Source organism: Buteo buteo, chromosome 23 (assembly GCF_964188355.1).
Source record: "Buteo buteo chromosome 23, bButBut1.hap1.1, whole genome shotgun sequence".
Taxonomy (NCBI): domain Eukaryota; kingdom Metazoa; phylum Chordata; class Aves; order Accipitriformes; family Accipitridae; genus Buteo; species Buteo buteo.
Window position 1 is genome coordinate 2,851,644 of NC_134193.1, and position 19,773 is coordinate 2,871,416.

General features: G+C 51.4%; 1 protein-coding gene across 3 annotated transcripts in view; it reads left to right on the forward strand.

The window, feature by feature from the left end:
• Nucleotides 1-19,526, forward strand: part of SLC45A3 (solute carrier family 45 member 3) — a 32,136-nt gene extending 12,610 nt beyond the window's left edge. For 2 of the 3 annotated variants that reach the window (XM_075055083.1, XM_075055084.1), the window contains 4 exons: nt 7,430-7,847; nt 8,104-8,937; nt 10,489-10,754; nt 14,343-19,526. In XM_075055083.1, coding sequence (XP_074911184.1) covers nt 7,676-7,847; nt 8,104-8,937; nt 10,489-10,754; nt 14,343-14,798 — 1,728 coding nt within the window. In that variant the 5' untranslated portion in view covers nt 7,430-7,675 and the 3' untranslated portion in view covers nt 14,799-19,526. Of the gene's footprint in view, nt 1-7,429; nt 7,848-8,103; nt 8,938-10,488; nt 10,755-12,049; nt 12,162-14,342 lie in introns of all 3 variants that reach the window. The other variant, XM_075055085.1, reaches the window with a different exon arrangement.
• The last annotated feature ends 247 nt before the right edge of the window (nt 19,527-19,773 follow it).

Below are 19,773 nucleotides of genomic sequence, written 5' to 3' on the forward strand. Positions count from 1 at the left end.
CCTCTCTGTGCGATAGGCTGAGCGAGGACAGTGCTGTTAGCCTGCCAGGCTGGGAAAGCATCCTTTCATAACTTCCATTCTTAACAAATATTTTGACCATCTCCTCCATCTCATAGGGACCTTCGTTTGCCTTTCCCTGGTGCCTTTGCTTTATCCGGTTGGTGAATGTGGGACAAACAGTGACCTGTTTCACTCGCCCTTGCTGCTTACTGTAAAATATGGAAGACGCTCAGCAGTCACTTGCCCTCACACATGCACCTTTACCTGAAGGAACCACTGATACCAGAAAAAAATGCTTCCCAAAGCTTCTGCAGACGTGAACCAGTCCCTTGGGCTGGCTCTGGAACAGCCCAACCCTGCTGGTTGTCAGGACTAACCAGCCTCTCGGGTTAGGAGAGCCAGAGGTAGAGGGAAGGTCACTGGGTGGCTTGTGCCCTATCTTTGCTCTCTAGCAGTTGCAGATGTATACTGGTAGCGCCGAAATAACTTGCACCCTGTGGTCAAGGCAGTGGGAACCTGGCAGGACCTGAGGTTACATCTCAAACTCCATCTCGGTGAGCCCCAGCCATCTGCGGGGAAGGTGAGTGGGTCGGCGGTTATGGGAGACAAGAGCTTTGCTCAGCATCTGAGCGGGCGCAGCCTGGTTTAGTGGCCCACGGAAAGTGGGAGATGCAGCCCCCTGAAAATCAGCTGCTAGCTGCAGCTTAAAACTTGGCCCCTTCTTCTCTCCTTGGCTTCTTTCAGTTCACAAAATGGAGATGGTAGTGAACTGCCTTCAGTCTTGGCGCATGTGTCTGTTGGGACAGGGATTGGTCTGTGCATCCGGAGAGCAGCGAGCACAAAAGGGCCTGAGCTAAGCTCTGGCTTTTAGGTAGCCCTGAAAGCAGAGTGATCATCTTGTAGGTGCTGCAACAAAGCAATTGTAGCGTGGCAGGAAAGAACCAAGCTCCAGTCCTGCCAAATACAAATGTCTCCCTTGGAACCAAACTGTGTGGAAGGTCTTCTGAGCTGTCGTGGGGACCTGCTCCTTCCTGTAACTCTGGACACATCTGTAGCATCTAGCATTTGCCCTGGATTAATATATCCTGGTGTCTGGGCTGCTGGACGCTGCACCGTGGGGTGAGGGAGGGAATTTCAAATGGGCTGGGGCGCCTGGATCTTCCTTGTTCTCATCTGAGGGGATTTCCACCCGCTGCTGCTCTTTCCCTAAGCTGAGCTGCTGAGGCCGATATAATGGAGCCCCTGAGCTCAAAGGAAACGCAGAGCTAATTCAGAGCGACTAAATAAATCGCGGTTCTCCCATCCCTGCTCAATGACCACTCCCCTCTCCCCACACTGTGAATGGGGTCAAGGAGATTTGGGAGGGGAGGGGGAAGGGGAGAGGGTCAGGAGAGGTCAGGTGAGTTTTCCATTTCATCCCGCGCAAGCCTGCCAGAGCTATTCTCCATGGTGTATTTCACATTCAGCTGCAGTGAATGGACACTGATAGCTGTGAAAGGATCTGGCACTGTATGAACAGCCCTTCCCTAAGCACTCGCTCTTGTGCTGTCTCCCACCCTTTCTTCCAAAGGGCTTCCAGGGAGCGGGGAATTAATAACGTTCATAAAGAGCCCCTCGGAAGGTTGGAAATGTAACGGTGTGGTTATGAATGGAAACCCAACGGCTAGCAGTACCCTTCGCCCTCCCCTCTCTCTGCTGCCCGTTGGGAATAGGTTTCTGCACGAAACCTGCCGTGCTGCAGGGAGGGAAGGTGCGGGTCCGCATCACCTGGGAGCTGCTGGACCGGAGCAGCCCCTGCCTGAGCTCCCCGCACAGCACCATCTCCTGCCTCCAGCGCTGGCCAGTACCAGCTGCCTCGGATGCTTCTCCAAAAAGCTAAGGCTTTTCCTTTTCCTTTGCTAAGGCAAAGGCTTTTATGGGGTAATTTTTTCCTGTATAAGACAGGGCTCAGGTTATTACAGAGCCCTGACAGGTCACAAATAGTTGATGAATCTAATTGTCTGTTGTCTGATCATTACTGTGGCTGTTTGTTGAACTGCAGGGTAGGTGCACAACTGCCATAAATTAGAGAGACTGCTACCACATTTAATAACATCTCTTGTCCCTTCTGCACCCATGTGAGAGACTGGAAGGATTATGGAGTGGCAGGGTATGGATTCTTCTAAGGAATAAATGAGTTTTTCTCGGTCACGTAATTACACTCAAATTTCATTTTTAAAATGTCCGTCCCTCAATCTTCATTCTGTCTAAGCACTGTTTAGATGTGATTACTTGTAAGATCCTATGTTGGAAAGATTTGAGGAGATCGGGAGGAGGAGAGACTTCTTTCAGTCTTTGTTTGTGCATGTTCGTCAGCTCCCTGCACGTAGTCCACTTTCTTCAGGTGTCTCAGGGTTTGTTTCTTCTAAAAGCGAAAGGTGTGGTTCAAAGGCCGTTAGCGAGGATACACAGAGCAACCACTGCACCGGCTGAGAGAAAGGAAGTGGGAACTGAACCTCCACTGGCGATGGTGTTGCTTCGCGTAAGTGAGTCCGTACATCTGACGTTGCTAGTAATTTCAGTCCTATTTCCACGTGCATGTCTGTGCACTTGCTGGTGCTTTTCTCAAATTCGGATCGTGGGTTTCCTCAAGCAGGGCCTTGCTGCATCTCTACCACATTGAGCACAGGAAGACATTTGTCAAAACTTCTGTAGCACGTGAACAGAGAACAAACTCTGAGTAGGGGAAATGTGTGAATCCAATCTGCTGGCCCGCTGCCTTTAGAGAAATGGACTCTCGGAAGCCGCTTTCCCTGGCTTCATCCCTGCTCCTTCTCCTTGCTCCCTCTTAGTGCTACTAGGGGAGTCGCACTCCGCAGAGGCAAACTGCCTGGATTCCTCCCTGTCCTTGTGGGTGCTTAAGCAGGAGAGGAGAGAGAGGGCAGGAGACACCAGGACTGCAGGAGGTGCAATCCTCTCTGCTGTGGCTGCCATTGCTGAAAAGGCTCCTCTGTGCAGGTGGGTGGCAGAGAGCCCTCTCCTCTCCGGGTTTTGTCCGGCAGCCTGCTGCTTTGCTCCTGCCCCCAGGACCCGCCCTCCTACCTGGCTGCCAGGTGAACCAGCCTCTCAGGGTTGATCTGTTGTTTCTCTGCAGAAAAAGGAAAGGAAAAAGTTGGTTTGCAAGCTTAGAAGTAAAACAGAAACCCTGGGTTTAAAGATGCTTTACTTCTTGGGGAAGGAGAGGAAGAGCAGAGAAAGAGCCTGAACGCTCAGCACCAGATGATGTCCCCGTGACATGACAGCTCGGTGAGCAGCTGTGAAAAAGCCCCACACGTGGCTCCCTTCTGCTTCTGTGTGCGGAAAAATCTTACACAGAAGGGCTGGTATGCCCCTTGTTGGGGGGGCTGGCTGTTATCCTTGTCAAGGTGCTTGGCATTGTGCTCCGTAGGGAAGAACAAATACTGTCCCTATGGTAGAAGTTCAGGGAAACTGAGGCCAGAGGGCGAGAAGTGTCTGCTGTCATGCAGCTTTTTGGACCAGCCACCCCCCCGTCTGACTGTGAAAGGTCTCCCCATCACAAGATGCCAAATCCCACTGGGCTGGACAGGCTGTTGCCAGCTCACTTGGGTGTGATGTATAAATGCTGCTGTTAGACCAGGATCTCCCAGCTAGGAGATGGTTTGCCTAACTGACTCCTTCCACATCAGGACAAAGTTACAGAGCACCGGACGCAAACCAGTCCTCCTGCATCGCCTGCCAGATAAATTGTCCTGGAAGAGATTAGCAGTTTAAAAGAAGCGTTTGGTTTTGCGGCTGGGACTGTTATTTAGAACCAGACTGTTACCTGCAAAGCTGCAGGGAACATCTCATTGTCTTTAAAAAGAAAATAATAATCTCGTGTACTAAATCTCTCTCTGCTGGCTGTTTGTGAAGTGCCAGCAGGTCAGCAAGGAAAGGTGACAAATGTTAACACCGGGGCAGGGCTTCGGGCAAAGTTCAGCCGTGAGTCCAGACGCGGAGATTTCTTCTGAGCTGGTTTGGGGCAGCAATGGCGAAGCACTCTGCGAACAGTGGGTTTTGCAGGGCTGGTGCCCGCAGCCTGTGTTTGCTCAGCACCTTGCGCGAGGGGCCCAGGCGCAGGTGCGGTTGTGGTGCTAATGACACACCAGCACGCCGTGTTATCAGGAGGCAGGGAGGGCCCTGAAACCAAACCCGCGTGTGTACCTGCAGCTCGGTTCCACCTCTGCTTGCCTGCAAACTATTTAAGTAGCTTTTCCTGAATGCTGTGTACCTGGGCTGGGCTGGCTTTGGGGAGCGCAGCTCGGCAGAGCCGCGGGGATCAACCTGTCACTGCTCTGCGTGGAGGGAGGTGAGTCCTGGCTTCTGGCTTCCTTTCAGCCTGGCTCCTGTGAGCTTCCCAAATCTTCCTTCTCCATCCCTCTGCCCCTGTCCTTACAGATCAGCGGTTCAGATGATTTTCCTAGTCTGCACTGGCATTTCTTAACAGCTAAGCCAATCCGTCTCTCTGTATTCTGTGAACAAAATAAAAAAAAAGTAATTGATGGGTACTGGGACAAAATGCAATTTAAATAGAAAAGGGTTCATAATCTGTTGCAGCTGGGTCTACGACTTGATTGCTGTTGACAGCTTTCATCTCCGGCTGTATATGAGTATTGCTTCTGGGTACACTGGGATTTATTTTTTTTGTTAAAGCCCTCTGAGGGTGTGGAGGGGGGAAGAGACAGGTCTTTTCTTACCTACTGATAAGAAAGTCAGCCTCTCTGCCTCAAAACTGAAATTCTCAGGCAGCCGGGGAGAGGGACAGATTCCTGCTCTTTCCCCAGTGCTAGAGATGTCACTGCCACAAAAAGGAAGAAAACCATTTTTTTTCTCTGTGTGTGTGTGAGACATCTTTTACTTAATGTTTAGGGGTTACCTTGGGATAAATCCCCCTCTGTAAGCCCTCCAGACCCTGGACTACAGCAGAGAGTGGACATTACATCTCCTTTCCAGGTCTAGCTTAGAGTGATGGTGGCTCAGTTAATTTTGTCTTGTGAGTCTGCTTCCTCCAGCTAACAGCACCAAGGCTTGTGCTGCTGGAGCTGCAGGGCTGCAGCTTAAATTCCTACCCCAAGGCTGTCAGCCAGCTGGGCACCCATCATAAACGAACAAGGCTGAGACATCCTGTGTCTAGCCCACATCTAAGAAAGGTGGTTGCTGCCTCCAATCGCTTCCTTGCAGATAGAGTGCATCTGAAGTAATGCTGAGCATATCTGGGGCCTCTGAGTATTCCTTTGAAGCCATGTCTAGTGATTAAAGGAAAACTGTTGCTCTTCCCTCTCTGCCGTTAGCTTGCTATTTGACCTTGGGCAAGTCATTTAAATGTTCACGGTTGTTAAAAGGTGGTATCTTTTGTGACAGTCAAGGTCCAAGTGAGCGTGGAGGGGGAAGGTGAGGGGTCCTGGGAGGAAATGATAATCAGTACTTACTGTGTGTAATTGGCAGCCTGTCAGCTCCTCAGCCCAGGAGTGGTGCCTCTCCTCTGCAGCAGCAAGAGGCGGAGAGCGATGCTTGCATCTTTGTTAAAAACCTTATCGCCACACTTCCAGCTTCACCTAGTCATCTCCGTGTGGGTTATTTGGCTGATGGCAAGAGGGGAAGGAACAGAAAAGTGAGAATGTGGAAACTGTCCCAACTGTACCTGTCTACTAACACTTGTGCAGTGATGCAGGTCAAACATATGTGCTCTGTGAAGTTAGGGAACACCATTTGCACCGTGTTTAGTGATAACGTGGAGTTTTATCTCTGCACAGTGGCAAGGCTATGGTCCAGCACACTGCTGGTTCAGCAGCTCCTCCTGCGTGCACACTTTGCATCCCGCTTGGACCTCTGACAAGCAGCCGTTCCAGCTCTGCGAGGTCTGCCCTGCCCTGCCAGGCAGGGTCTCCAGCACTGGCTGCCTCAGCTGCTGAGGAGGGAGGCGGGTGTTGGCCTGGAGATGTTCCCTGTAGGAGTCTTTTCCTCTCCCCTGTAACCGAGGCAAAGAATTTAGAGAGGGACCAGGCTGCAAAACTGGATTTTTACCTCGTTTCTTCTGATGGGTTCACTCTCTGCAGCTAAGTAAGGGAAACTCTGTACCAGCTAGCTGCTCTGGCATGGAGGGGGTGTACAGGCGGGCAGGTATGCAGTTACAGCTTCCCCGCAGCCAGGGAGGGAGCAAGTGGAGATAAACTCCTCCGCCTGTGTGTCTCACATTCTGTTCAGCCTCCTTCATCCAAAGGACTTGGGGGCTGTGCTCTGGTGGGACAGGAGGCAGAAGCCAGAAGCTTCTGTGCAAACTGGGAGCACACTGCACAGTCCAGAAATGGGTCATAAGCTGAAGCACGTTCAGGCCAGCAGGACCTGTTATGCCTTGTCCCCACAGAGAAACTTGGTGGTGGCTCATTTAGGGTGAGAAGTTAGACCATGTGAATCCTGAGAGTTAGACCGCAGTTTGTTTTACTCCTAAATTGACGTCTGTGCAGGAGCTTAATGTCATCCTTCTTGCTAACCCATTCTACCTTTCCCAGCAACTACATCTTCCTGAGATGCTTGTAGGAAAATGGCAGTTTGGTGGACTAGCCTAGATGCTGCTAACCTTGCAGGATTTCTTACATTTGTAGACTGACACAGTGGCAGACTCGTAACAGGTTACTAAGAAGCATCTGCTTACTCTTGCCTTAGCTGCTTAGCCCCTGTCCTGATCTGCTGGCCTCTCCCCTCTGAAGAAGGCTGGAGAGAAGGGAGCATGTTACAGGGCAAATAGATGACTCAGACTAATGAGTGAGGTAATTGCCGTTCACTGTTAGATGAGGCTAAAGTGGGTCAGGTTTGTTTGTGAAACTCCATGGAGGCACCATCTGTTCTCTGTGCCCTGTCCCAGGGGCTGGAGACAGGATTTGGGCAAAACTGCTTCCCTGGGAGCCCGTGGAAGATGCCCCGGTCATTAGGCAGTGGCGTGGGTCTCTAGAGATGACCCTGTGTGACTGCAGGCAAGTGCCTGCAGCCCTCATCCTTGAAGGGACACTTAATTGATTTCACTGGGAGAGGGGACCCTAAATCCTTTGTCTCTCTGCTGCAACTGCCCATCTATGAGATGAGGCTGGACAGGACACTGAGAGGTCATTAGACCTCCCTTAGCCTGAAGGCGGGATTGGATTTTCCCAAACCGTGTCTGACAGGTGCCTGTCTCACCTGTCACAAGCCCTTGGAGAGAAACCTGGCGCCAATGTAGCTCATGTTTTTTAACTCTGCTGCTCTCCCAGATGTCCTCTCTTCATCCTCCCGTGCCTGCAAGCCTTTGGGGGACTGTCTCTTCCAGCGATGACATGTCTGTGGGGTACCTACCTGGTTTTAGCCCTTTCCCATGCCCTGGACCCTGCTGTGTCTAACAAGCTCTTTCTTCTCTCAGACCACAGCGTGTGAGCAGAAGGGGAAACGCGGAGTGGGACCCCTGCCTGCCCACGACATCGCTGGGGCCACATCTTGTAATAAGAGGAAGAGGAAAAGACGGTTCATTCACCATCGCTAAAAATGGGAGGCAGCATCTGTCCAGCAGACCAGGAAGGGAAGCTCCAGACCTCGCCTGTGGGGCATCCCTGGGAGTGCCGCAGCCGGAGCGACACAGCCCTCTGTCAGTAAGGGGTGTCGGGGCAGCATGGCTCAGAGAGCCTGGGTCAGCATGCTCTTCCACAACCGCAAGACCCAGCTCCTGCTGGTCAACTCCCTGACGTTCGGCCTGGAGGTCTGCCTGGCTGCAGGGATAACCTACGTGCCTCCGCTGCTGCTGGAAGTGGGCGTGGAGGAGAAGTTCATGACCATGGTTTTGGGTAGGCAGTTTTTCTCCCATCTTCAAGGTCCTTCTTTACCCTTTGAGTCTGGAGGACAGGGGCAAATAAGGGCTTGTCTCTGCGGGGCGGTTGCAGGGCTACTGTTCCGTCAAGGGCAGCCTTGTGTTTGGAGGAGGGGGCTGTCACCCAGTGAAGCTTACTGAGTTCCTGAAACGTCCCAGGCTTTTTTTACAGTGCATATAGACCAGTGTCCTCCAGATCTGTCCCCCTAACACCACCTCTTTCTCTTTTCCAGGGATAGGACCTGTCCTTGGCTTGGTTTTTGTCCCACTGATCGGATCCGCCAGCGACCACTGGCACAGCAGCTATGGCCGAAGGCGACCTTTCATCTGGATGCTTTGCCTGGGAGTCTTGCTGAGCCTCTTCGTTATCCCACACGCCAGCAGCCTGGCCAGCCTGTTTGCCCTCAACACTCGGCCGCTGGAGATTGCCTTCCTCATCCTGGGCATCGGGTTACTGGATTTCTGCGGCCAGGTCTGCTTTACTCCGCTGGAGGCCCTGCTCTCGGACCTCTTCCAGGAGCCAGACAACTGCCGCCAGGCTTTCTCCATGTATGCCTTCATGATCAGCTTGGGGGGCTGCATCGGCTACCTCCTTCCAGCCATTGACTGGGGGGGCAGCTTTCTGGCCCCGTACCTGGGAGGGCAGGAGACCTGCCTCTTCAGCCTCCTTGCCATCATCTTCCTCGGCTGTGTGCTGGCCACGCTCTTTGTGACAGAGGAGGCAGCCACCCAGGCAGATGTTCTGGATGGCCCCGCGCTGAAGGACGTTCCCCCGAAGTCCTCGCCTCCTGCCTGCTGCTCTTGCCAGGTCTCCAGGAGCTCGTGCCTGCTGCAGGCCAGGCACGCGATGCAGGCCCTGAGAAACCTTTGCACGCTGGTGCCACGGCTTCACAGCCTCTACTGCCGCATCCCCAAGGTCATCCGGCGCCTGTTCGTGGCCGAGCTCTGCAGCTGGATGGCACTCATGACTTTCATGCTGTTCTACACAGACTTCGTTGGGGAAGGGCTGTACCACGGCGTCCCCAGAGCCAAGCCAGGCACGGATGCCAGACGCCACTACGATGAAGGTGAGAAGTAAACCAGCGGCTCTGAGGCTGCAGCTCCTGTTACCTTGGACAGGAGCGTTTAGGGGGAGCTAGGAATGGGCTCAGCTTTGCTAGTAATGCAAAAAAAAGTTACAGGAAAGTAGACTTTCTGAAGATGGATCAGGAAAAAACATTCCCCCGTGGCCCCCAGAGCATTGCACAGAGGACCAAATAGGGAAATGCCTCTTTCTTCTCCGAGCTACCCAGAGCAGAACTAGATCTGGCAGTGCAGCCCTGGCCTGGGGCTGAATTGTTAAGTGGCAGAACGGTCTGGCAGGTTGCATGCTGAACAGGATATATCCGGCTCTGTCTGCAAGCTGTGGTTACCGCTGCCAGGTCCTTTCACTGCTCTTCCCTCCTTTTTAAATGAGGTGTGATGGTGCTCCCCAGCTCTTGGAGAGCAGGGGTTGGAAAGCCTGGACACATTCAGTAGCAGTGAGGTGGGCTTTGCTGCATCTGCCTTTCATGCTGCTGTGAGATTCCCTTCTCACATCTGTATCTGGGGAGCCCCTGAGCAGCTTCTCCAGTTCTCACCCCTGTCTCCAGTGCTTTCTGATAGCACTTGCCACTAGAGTCTATAGCTGCCACGTCCGCATCATGGGATACTGCTCAATGCAGCACGTTACCTGCTTACTGTTATTGCCTGCTGTCCCATTTTTGCTGCTGTATTGTGCCAGAGCCTTGACTCACTGCCTAGCCCTTCTTTTCCTCTCTCTGATCTAAGTCTTTTATTCTTGGAGGCACCTACCTGGCCCTCCTCCTCCAGCTGTATATCTTGCCCTCTGAGTTTTCCACTCACTGCCTCCGTGAGCTCTGCAGTACACTGCCTCTTTGTGCTGAGTGTCTGTTTAACTTTGAGGGAGCTTAATTATTATTTAACACTTGCACTGTATAGCTTCTAGCAGGTCAGGACTCCATTGTGTTAGCTGTCATAGAAACATGTGTTGAGTAATGATCCTTGCTGCAAAGAGTTAATGGGTTTAATTCCTTGAAATCTGATAGATCTTTGCAAAGGGTAAGGTCCGGATTGCTACCGGATACTGCAGTCATTTAGTGGATGTTGTATACTTTACCTTGGCTTAAGCACAATCCCTTGTTTCTTTTGTTCTGTTGCTGGTTTTCACATCAGATAACAACAGATCCTGGTTCACGAGCAGGTGACAGATCCTGGGGCAAGAGTAGGAAGGTGCAAACAACAACCTCCAAAGACAAGAATGGCATTCCTGTTCCTGTCTCCTATTGCCCCTCTGGTTAGACTGGGGTGCCCAGGAGCACGTGTAGGAAATACTGGCTGCTGGTGGAGGGTGGGAGCTGCAGTTTGGCTGGTGCAACCCTGCGGTATGTTAGGGGATGCTGCTCTGCTTCCTGACCCAGCCGTGTTGTTGTCAGGGCTGTTGGCAGCTGTGCCACACTCTGCGTGGGCTGTGCTGAGTTGGGCACCGAAGGAGAGGGAAGGAGGCCCAAAGGTGTTTGGCTGGGTGAAGCCTGGATGCAGCCAGGGCAGTGTCTGTCACCACCTCTGCTTACCTGCAGGTGTCCGGATGGGTAGTTTGGGCCTCTTCCTGCAATGCATCACATCCATCTTCTTTTCGACAATCATGGACCGGATGGTGAAGCAGTTTGGGACGCGGGCGGTCTACCTGGCCAGCGTGGTGTTCTTCCCCGTGGCTGCCTTCGTCATGTGCCTCTCCCACAGTGTCATTGTTGTTACCATCTCAGCTGCTCTGACAGGCTTCACCTTCTCTGCACTCCAGATCCTGCCATACACGCTGGCATCACTGTATCATCACGAAAAACAGGTAGGGACCTGCTCCAGCGGGCTATGTGCCAGGTAGCTGTGAGGACAGCCTGGCCAGCCTCCTTTGCCACTTGTAGCTGGTACAGTCAGTTCAGCCCATGGAAGAGAAACACATGCCTGTGTGTAAAGGTTTTGCACGTGTGCCTCTTCTCTCCAGGCTGTGTCTTCTCTGAAGATTCATCTGAAATGGGGGAGATAAGAGAGTTCAGCATCTCCTTCCTTAGGCATCCCCTGCTCACAACAAGCATCATGCAATTTTAAAAAGTAGAGAGTGGGTAAGATGGGAGAAATCACCTAGGACTGATGTACCAAAAGGGATCTCCTATGTTCCTCTGTGTTCTGCATATTCTTAGGGAAACTGGTTCAGGTTAGTTATACCTGTGTGTGTTTTGTAACCAAGTCACATCTGCAGTACTGCCAACCTGAGGTGCTAAAAAACTCAAGAATTTTCAGCCCTTAGAGGTCCAGCTTTCCAATTTTTGTCCATAGCATGAAGATCAGTAAAATGAAAACTGAGGTTCTTCCTATTCCCCTAGCTCCAAGAAAAATAAATGTTGTGAAACTTTTGACACCAAAACAAAAGCTAGTAATCCTGTCCCACAGATGTTATCCTTGTGGGGAAGTCCTAGGAGGTTCCTGAGTTGCACACTGGATTAATAGGAGTTTCTCTTGTGCTGCAAATGCAAAATTAATTTGTGGTTTGAGAGCAGCTCTTTCATCCCAATGGCAGGCGGTTCACTGTGCAGTGAAATAAGTAGGAGTTTTTACCACAGGCATCCAGATGTTCACATTGAACAAATACTTCTGACCAACCCATCCCAATTTGCACCAGGCACCCTGTCAAAATAGGGGTACAAGGGAGTGTTCTGCTTTGCAAAAACTTCAGTTTGGCTGGGATCTCCCATGGACATGATATCAACAGAATGAAAACCAAACTCCACGGGCTGAGAATGTGAAGGCCACACGCCCAACTGTTTGCCAAAGGCTTGACGGGGAAACGCTCTTAGTACAGTGAGGTGTGGGGTGTAGCTGGGTTTGGTGTCTCTGTTGCCCTAATTTGAAAGTTCCTCTTTCCTTTACCAACTACTTTGCAGCAGGCTGCAGGGAGACCCCCCAAGAAGTAGTCTCTAAAATGCTTTTGCAGAAAATTCTCCATCTGCCCCATTTCTGTTCTTTTTTCTTAACTGTTGAAATCTGTCATCATTTTTGTTTGCCCTCCCTCGTTCCTGCTTCTTCTCTTCCCTCTCTTTTTTTACTTTTTTTACTTTTTTTTAACTCTAAACACTCCTCCCGAAGCGAATCGGCAGAAGGGGCATCCAAAGTGGCTGTTGCTTCCACTCTGTGCGGGATCGTTGGCAAAAGCCTGCAAGGCCACCTCAGCTGGAGCTCCTTGCTTTGCAGAGGCTGTGTAAGTCGCTCTGTTCTCCTGCATGCCCTCTCCTCTTCGCATGGCCACTAACCAACCCTTGTCTAGAACGGGAGGAAAAGATCTGCATGTTCTAACAGTGGCTGAAAGGTTGGTAGAGGTGAGATGCATGGTGGGCACTCACACCTTCTGCAGGAGATTAGGGAGAGCTAGGTTCCTCATTCCCACCACTCCCCATCAACTATAGTGGGAGATGAAGCTGTTGATTGAGACACCAGTGACTCATGTGGTTCTATCCTGTGTTACAAGGGGTGATTTTAAAGCCTAAGTTCTCACTAAGCACATTCTTGTGAGTGTTTAAGTCATTCTCTCTAGATTTAAATTAATTCTCCACGCTAGGTATTCAGACACCCCTGCCGGAACTCATACCTCTGAAGTCCTAGCCTGGATCAGTATAGAAACCAAGAAAATGTGGCACAGGCCTTCAGGGCAGCTGAGCAGGCTTCTGGGAACATCAGTGTCAAATATGAAGGGCTGGAACTGTGGGGGATAGCCTAGTTTGGCTCACACAATGCCCTTTCTGTGCTGGGTTTTGAGTTGCTTTGAAGTCTGATGGCAATAGGAGGCACGTGGGAGGATTTTTAAGCTCCACATAAAATAAGTGACGGTCCTGGATTGATGCATTTAAGCGTAAATTCATGAGCCTAGGCAGAATTGAGGAGTTGAAAGGTATAGTGAGCAGCTGAGCAGAGCCCAGGTGAAGCTTTTGGAAGATGATTGCTATTTAGCGAAGCTCTTCTCATCTGGTTTCTCTTCTCCGATTGAATCTGAAACTGTGCTACAGATCCGCAGCCATGGCCTGGGGCAGCATGAACAGAGACTGGCTGGTGCTGACATACACTAGGGCAGGGCTGGGTGTAGCTGGGTGGGTGCCAAGACTGCGGAAAGCTTTGGGATGGCCTGCAACAGATCTGGAGTGCCCACACTCCTGCACCAGCAGTTCCCTCCCGTTCGTCTGTGTCCGGGTCCCTCCTGCGAAAGGGAGGATAGTTCAGGCAAGCCCCTCTGAGCCCTGCAGCTGGGTAGAGTGCTCTCTGTTCTCAACCAGGTGCTATTTTTTTCCTTTTTATTTTCTTTGTTTGTTCAATCTCACCATGCGGATAATGGATTAACGTGTCCTTCGTTATCTGCTCTACCCCATGCAGACCAGCGGTTATGCATAATTGCAAATGCCCTGGAGTTTTAAAGCTGGAGCTCTGCAGCTTTTTCACTGTCTGCACATGACTGCCCATTATTTGTTGGCGTTAACGTGGAGAGCTGTTTGATCCAAATATTCTGTGTGAATACTGCTCGAGTGAGCCGTGCCCCAGAGATCTCACAGCTTGAGCAGAGCAAGGCAAAAAAGGGTGAGAAGAAAAAGATTTTTCTTCCCCCTGACCCCCTTTTCTAGCCCGAGCGAGGAGGCTCAGGTCAGGCAGATGAAGCAACTCGGTTGAGGTCATGCATGCAGGGTCTGTTGCAGAGCTGAGAAAAGAGCTCTTTCCTGAGTTCCCAGCACCGTACCATCTCAGCTGGTGTCACTTTTTAAGTATTCCAGATACTAAGAAGTGGCTGTGGATCCAGGGCTCTGAACTGTTCGTCTGCTCTTTGGGCTCTTCTGCGGGAAGGTTTTCGGTTCCCAGTCGGCTGCTTTATAAACACTTCTCTTTGCACCATAGCGGACTATCTGGCTTTGTGATACGTCCAAAGTGGGCTCTGGCCCTTCAGTCCTGTCCTGCAAGTGTGCATCAGCTGATTTCAGGATGGGGTGAGCTGTAGTTGGTGCCCAGATTCTCCTGGCACCCAGTGAGGAGGTGACAACCCAGGGCTCAGTGCAAAATGTCCCCAGGCAGACCCTGGGCTGGCTTTGGGCTGCAGCAGCCTGCTGAGCCCCACAGCTTCAACACAACAAAGGCACCACTTGGCCAGATTCCCCTGGTGAGTCAGGGTTGCTTTGAATCCCGTGCCAGTCGGGAAAAGCCAGGCTGGCTCCTGAAGGCCATCTCACGTGGGCCAGGCTCACTGCAGGCACTCCCCACCTCTAACAGCCTGACCCAACGCACGCAAAGCACAGAGTGGTTTTGCTCTCTTGCACAAAAAACGGGGCCCCCTCTGCCCCCCACCTCGCTTGCTGGGCTCCACCTTACCGACTCATTCCTCACGTGCCCTCCTTCTTTCCCCTAGGTATTTTTGCATAAATATAAGAGCGAAGAGGAGGAAGACGCAGCTCGACTGGAGAAGAAATCAGCTTTCTCTAAAGGCCACCTTCCCAGCCAGAAGCTGCCTTACCAGAATGGACATGCTGGGAGCCTCTTCTCTTCTTCCTCTCCCTCCTCCTCTCCTCCAGCCGCCGGCTCGGCTCTGTGCGTCAGCTCCTCCTGCGACGTCTCGCTCATGATGATGGTGGGAGAACCGGACTCAGTGGCTCCTGGCCGAGGGATCTGCCTGGACCTGGCTATTTTGGACAGTGCTTTCCTCCTTTCTCAGGTTGTCCCCTCCCTCTTCATGGGGTCCATCGTCCAGTTTACGCAGTCAGTGACTGCCTACATGGTGTCAGCTGCTGGCTTTGGCCTGGTAGCCATTTACTTTGCAACCAAAGTTGTCTTTGATAAGAGTGACATGGCGAAGTATTCGGTGTGATGTGGAAGGCACGAGGGCAGCACGCGGGTGCCTGCACGTGACGAAACGAGATGTGTGTTGTTCACATGGCCGTTTGTGCGAAGCCTCGTGTGGAACCTGCTGTCCCCATGCTGTTGCTGTAGCCCTGGAGGGTAGTTCTGGGGCTGGGGGCAGGAGAGGTGCAGCAGGGCTAATCTCAGGTGTAAATAGGAGGCATCGGGGCATTGTGATTCTGGCCATCAGTGCTTTCCAAAGGTGCCTTTATGAAAAGAAAGCGCTGCACAGCCAGCACCAAAGGAGGTTATACGGGGGGGAGAAAGGAAATGGACTTTTCTTTTAATAACGGGTCATGTTTCTGAGCAGGAGAGGCAGTAGTATGGGGAGGGAAGAAATCATTGGCTCTCCTGTTTTCCAGTTACAGCTGTATCCTCTTCCCCTGCTTGTTGTAGTTTTACTCAACTTCTTGAGCAATACTTCTGCAAATAGGACACTGGGAGGAGATCTACTTGGGAAAAAAAAGATGGGTGGCTAATGTTTGGCCATGGAGCAAAGGGGGTGCATATGGGTGCGTGCATGCTTCTGTCCTTCCCCACCTCTGTTCTGACTGGGAGAAACCCTTTAGGAGAAAAGTTACAATGTCTTGTTTCGGAAAAACAAATAAGGTTTCATTAGGACCAATTCCAAAAGGTGACTTATCTTTTACCTATGTACCAGATTGCATCAGATGGAAAGGACTTCTTAATTTTTTTTTTTAAATGATTGTTTTTAGCTTTCCTCACACAATTGTCAGTAACTCTGACCTCTTACTCCTCAGCGCTCAGAACCGCCGCCTGCTCTCTCCCCTAACAGATCTAGACTGTTGTGCCTCTTCCACACGTGGCCCCTAAAAGATGCTGTCATATCACAAGGAAAATCTATTCTCAGAGGGTTTTCAGTCCTGTGACAATGAAGTAGAACATAAGAGCTATCCTGCAAGGCTACCTGGGAACAAGTGTACCCGGCCTGAGGAAGCTGGAGGAATTGCTTGTTCACTGACAACTAGTTGAACTCAGCAGCAGTCACTGCTGTAGTAGGTACCTGGAGCTGGTCGCTGGCTGTGTCTGCTTTCCCTCAAAGATGCATCCCTAAAGCAACCTTCTAGACCAGACTCTTCTTTCCAGACAGAAAGGCTTTCGGCTGTGCTTGCAGGCTGGCAGGAGTGCACCTTGCAGAGCAGACTGCGTCCCAGTACCCAGCACAGTGGCTGAGTTAACACACTGCCAGCGTGCCCCGAGAGGCTGCTGGAAGCAGCATTGTAAACAGGAGGTGGGTAGGATGAAATGTGCCTACAGCCACTCTGGCAGCTGCTTACAGAGTAGGGTAAGCCTAGTTCTTGGTGTGCTGGGCAAAAGAAGGAGCAGGACAGAAGCTCTTGATGCTGTTTGTGCCTGTGGTTTGCTGATCCGGATTACTTATTTACTATGTTATGCTTCTTTGGGCTTTTATTTATTTATTTTATTTCCAGACAGGAGTCAAGATTCTTACTGAGGAACAGCGTAAACACAGTTACCTGTTAGAGTAAGGCAAAGTGCCTTTTGCTTCCGTAGCACTGAGACCAAATGCTCCTGGATTGTTCAGACTGTTTAGCTCCCAGGTGCAAGTCACCTTCCACTGGCAGAAGAGTGGCTGCAGCTGTGTGTCCTTCTGGCCAGTACTATCGTACCATTCTCCATATGAGTGGACCAGCTGGAATAATTCCGCTGGTGGCAGATTTCTACCACTCAAAGACTACCCATATACCAAGCAGGAGTCAAGGTCCTGTCCCACAGTCAGCACTTAGACTTTGAAATGATCCAAACTCTGCCTACAAGGCGTAGAGGAAAGCATGAATTGGGCCTTTGGAGGCTAGGCTGTGAGTATGCAGAAGTTGTTCAACAGTCCTTAACTTTGGCTGGTCTAAACAAAGTGTTTGTGACTAATTTTCTGCGGAGGTGTGTGGGCAGTGAGATGCACTTGTGAGGTTCGGCTGAAGGGCAAAATGTTGCTATTTTTGCAAGATCTCGTCAGACTATTCCTTGGCATGGAAGCATGGTTACTCCCCTGCTGTCTGCAGACGGGTCCTGAGAGGGCTTCTCCTAAGCTTTTTCAACATTTCTTTCCCGTAAAGGGTCACTGTTTTTGTTTTATTTCTTCTCAAATTATATGCCTACCAGCCTCCCTTTCCCACAACAAGGTTTGTGTGCTGAAATGCAGCTGTTTTGGGGATGAAGTTGGCAGCTGCTTAACCACCTACGGAAACAGTTTTTCGTCTGTACTTCCTACCCTGGTCTCCATCCACTTAAGGCTTCAGGAGGAAGTCTTTGAGGCAAAATGTTATTGCCAAAGGTGAGGTGTTTCTTGGATGAATGCTCCTAGTGATCAGTAACCTCTAAACCAAGATTTTTCAAACAGGTTCCTACCTGAGTGCCGAAGAATCCTTTATTTTTATTTTTTCTTACTTAAAATGTGGGGAACCTTCACAGATGGAGGCTGCTACGATGCTAAGTGCTTTTGATAAACGAGCCATTTCTTTACGTGCCTAAGGAGTACTTCCACACCAAACTTCAGGTGTACAGGTTTGATGATAAAGGCCTTGAATGCTTCATTACAGACATCCAAGTGATAAAGCAGCGGGCTGGAGGGGGAGACAGCCTTGTTTTATAGTGTCCTTTGGTTTGGAACATGAAAGAACAAGATGCTGCAGTTCTTGATCCATAACTTGTATCTGTCCCTCAGGAGGAGAAGACTTACCCCAAATGACCAGCCCTCCATCTGCTGAGGTGGCTTTGGTGCAGCTATAGCCCAGCTGTAGCTGGTGGACACTCGTAGGTTTGGGCTCATGGCACCTGCAGCAGGCTCTGTGTCTTGGCTGAGCTGGAAGGCTTGGGAGTAGTTGGTGCAGGCTGGGTCTCAACCCTGTCCTTCACTGATGGATCGAGTGTGCCTTTAGCCTATTTTCCCATCTCCTTCATTACACTGGTTCACAGACTTGGCACCCAGATCTCCTTGGCAAGTCTGGCATCTCCATCCAGAGTGGTGGCTCTGATCTCACTCATCCTAGGAGAGGCCAGGCTGGGTTTGTCCAGTTTTCTCATAATTCAGGTATGCTTCTGGGGAGGTGCCTGCCTTTACTTCATTTATGTTCAGAAAAGACTGCTGAGCGACTGAACTTGTGGCTCTGCAGCCAGCTGCTCTTGCTCCTTGCTCTTGCATCCCAGACGAGCACCCATCGTCTTGCTTTGGCCTGACCTGTGACTGGGCTGATAACAGAGCTCGTTCTCTGGAGCTCTCCGATCTAGCTGGAGAGGCACGACCTAGTCTGAACCAGGGGCTCCTTATCCACTTGTCCTCTGGCTGTGCTGCTCTTGTTTTAGCCAGTTCAGCAAGTATGAGAAGAACTACTTGATTATCCACCAAGAAATTCTGATTTCTCCCTTCCCCCTGGCACCCTTCTTCCCATTTCTCCGTCTGGAGTGAAACTCAGCAAATTCAGTAATTGTTCCTTTCCTTCTTACCCTCCTGTTACACCAGGAGAAGATTTGGGCTATTTGCCCTGAGAGCGTGGCTGTTTGCAGAAGGGGAGGAGGGCTGTAGGAGACTGCCACATGCAGTCATGTCCTGGGTGGGTGGTGGGCAGTTGGGGAACAAGGGGAGCAGCTTTCTGCGCAAAAGTTCAGCGGGGAGGGAAGACAAGGCAGCAGTCTGAGAGGAGAATGGGGAGAGATCAGGGCGAGGGAGCAGGGGGAAGAGGAGGTTCAGGGGAAATCTGAGGTTTGTAGCAATGTGAGGGACTGGTATGGGACATTGGCTGGAACTGGGCTGGCTCTGCCCTGGTCGTGGGCCTTTGGCACCACGCTGCCCTGGCAGTGGGTAGGAGCGTGCCCCTCGTTGTGGCCTTGTCCTGTCCATAAAGCACTTCATAACCCTTCACGCTTGCTACCTCATGCCAGCATGATCCCAGCCGCGTCGTGAGAGCTGGCTGCGTAGCCTGAGCTCGGGTCCCGAGCTGGGCTGTCGGGAGCTGCCTTCCTCAAACCCCTAAGGGTTGTTGGGCTTGCCATCACTGCAGTGGCCCTGTCCGTGTGCTCTGTTATTACCAAAAGCCTTTCTTCCTAAGTTCAGGTGGTCACTGGGGCTGACAGGAGAGGGATTTCCAGAGCGTCTGTTGAGAAGCTCCTTTCTTTGTAAGATTGTCCTTTCTGGCTAACCTGGTGTGCTTCTGCTCTGTGTTGGGATCAGACATAGACTGGCAAGGGACACAGGCATGTTCTAGTGAAGGTAAGCGCATCCCTTAGATGCTGTTACTGATATAACCTGTGTGAACATAGAAATCTCTCTAGGACTTGATTATACTGTCCAACGGACAGGTATCGGTACAAGCTCTGCAGAGGCGGTTACTGTGAGTTTTTCTGTTTCGGGTAGTAGGTGCCCTTCTGCTTTCTTCTCACAGGTGAATCCTGCTGCGCCTCTCCTTTCCTTTTGTGAGCTGGGGGTGTTGAGGTGGGGAGCAGAGGGGAGAAGGGAGGATGTCTTTTTAATGTGAGACGATTGCGAATCTCTAGGTTAGGGAAGGATGTGTGGACGCTGTTTTTTTTCTTTCGAGATCATATCCTGTCTGCGAGATGTTCGCGTTTTATTTATTCAGTAGAGTAAATATTTTGTATACGATGTAAGAGGAACGCTATTATAAATTTTTATCAAAAGGAGGAAATAAAAGGTGTTTAAACGGGACGACCGTGTGTGTCGCGAAACGGACGGCGCCGGCGGCCGCCGGGGGGCGCCACCACCGGGCCGTGGGCGGGGCCGAGGGTGGGGCCTCGGGCGGGGCCATGGGTGGGGCCGCGGGCGGGGCGGGGTCTTCCCATCCGCAGCGCTCCCTCCGGCCGGGGCCGCTCTGGGTCCGGTACCGAGCATCGGGCCGCGGTCCTGCACCCTGCGGACACCAAACCGGGTGCCGAGGGTGGGATCTCGGAGCGCC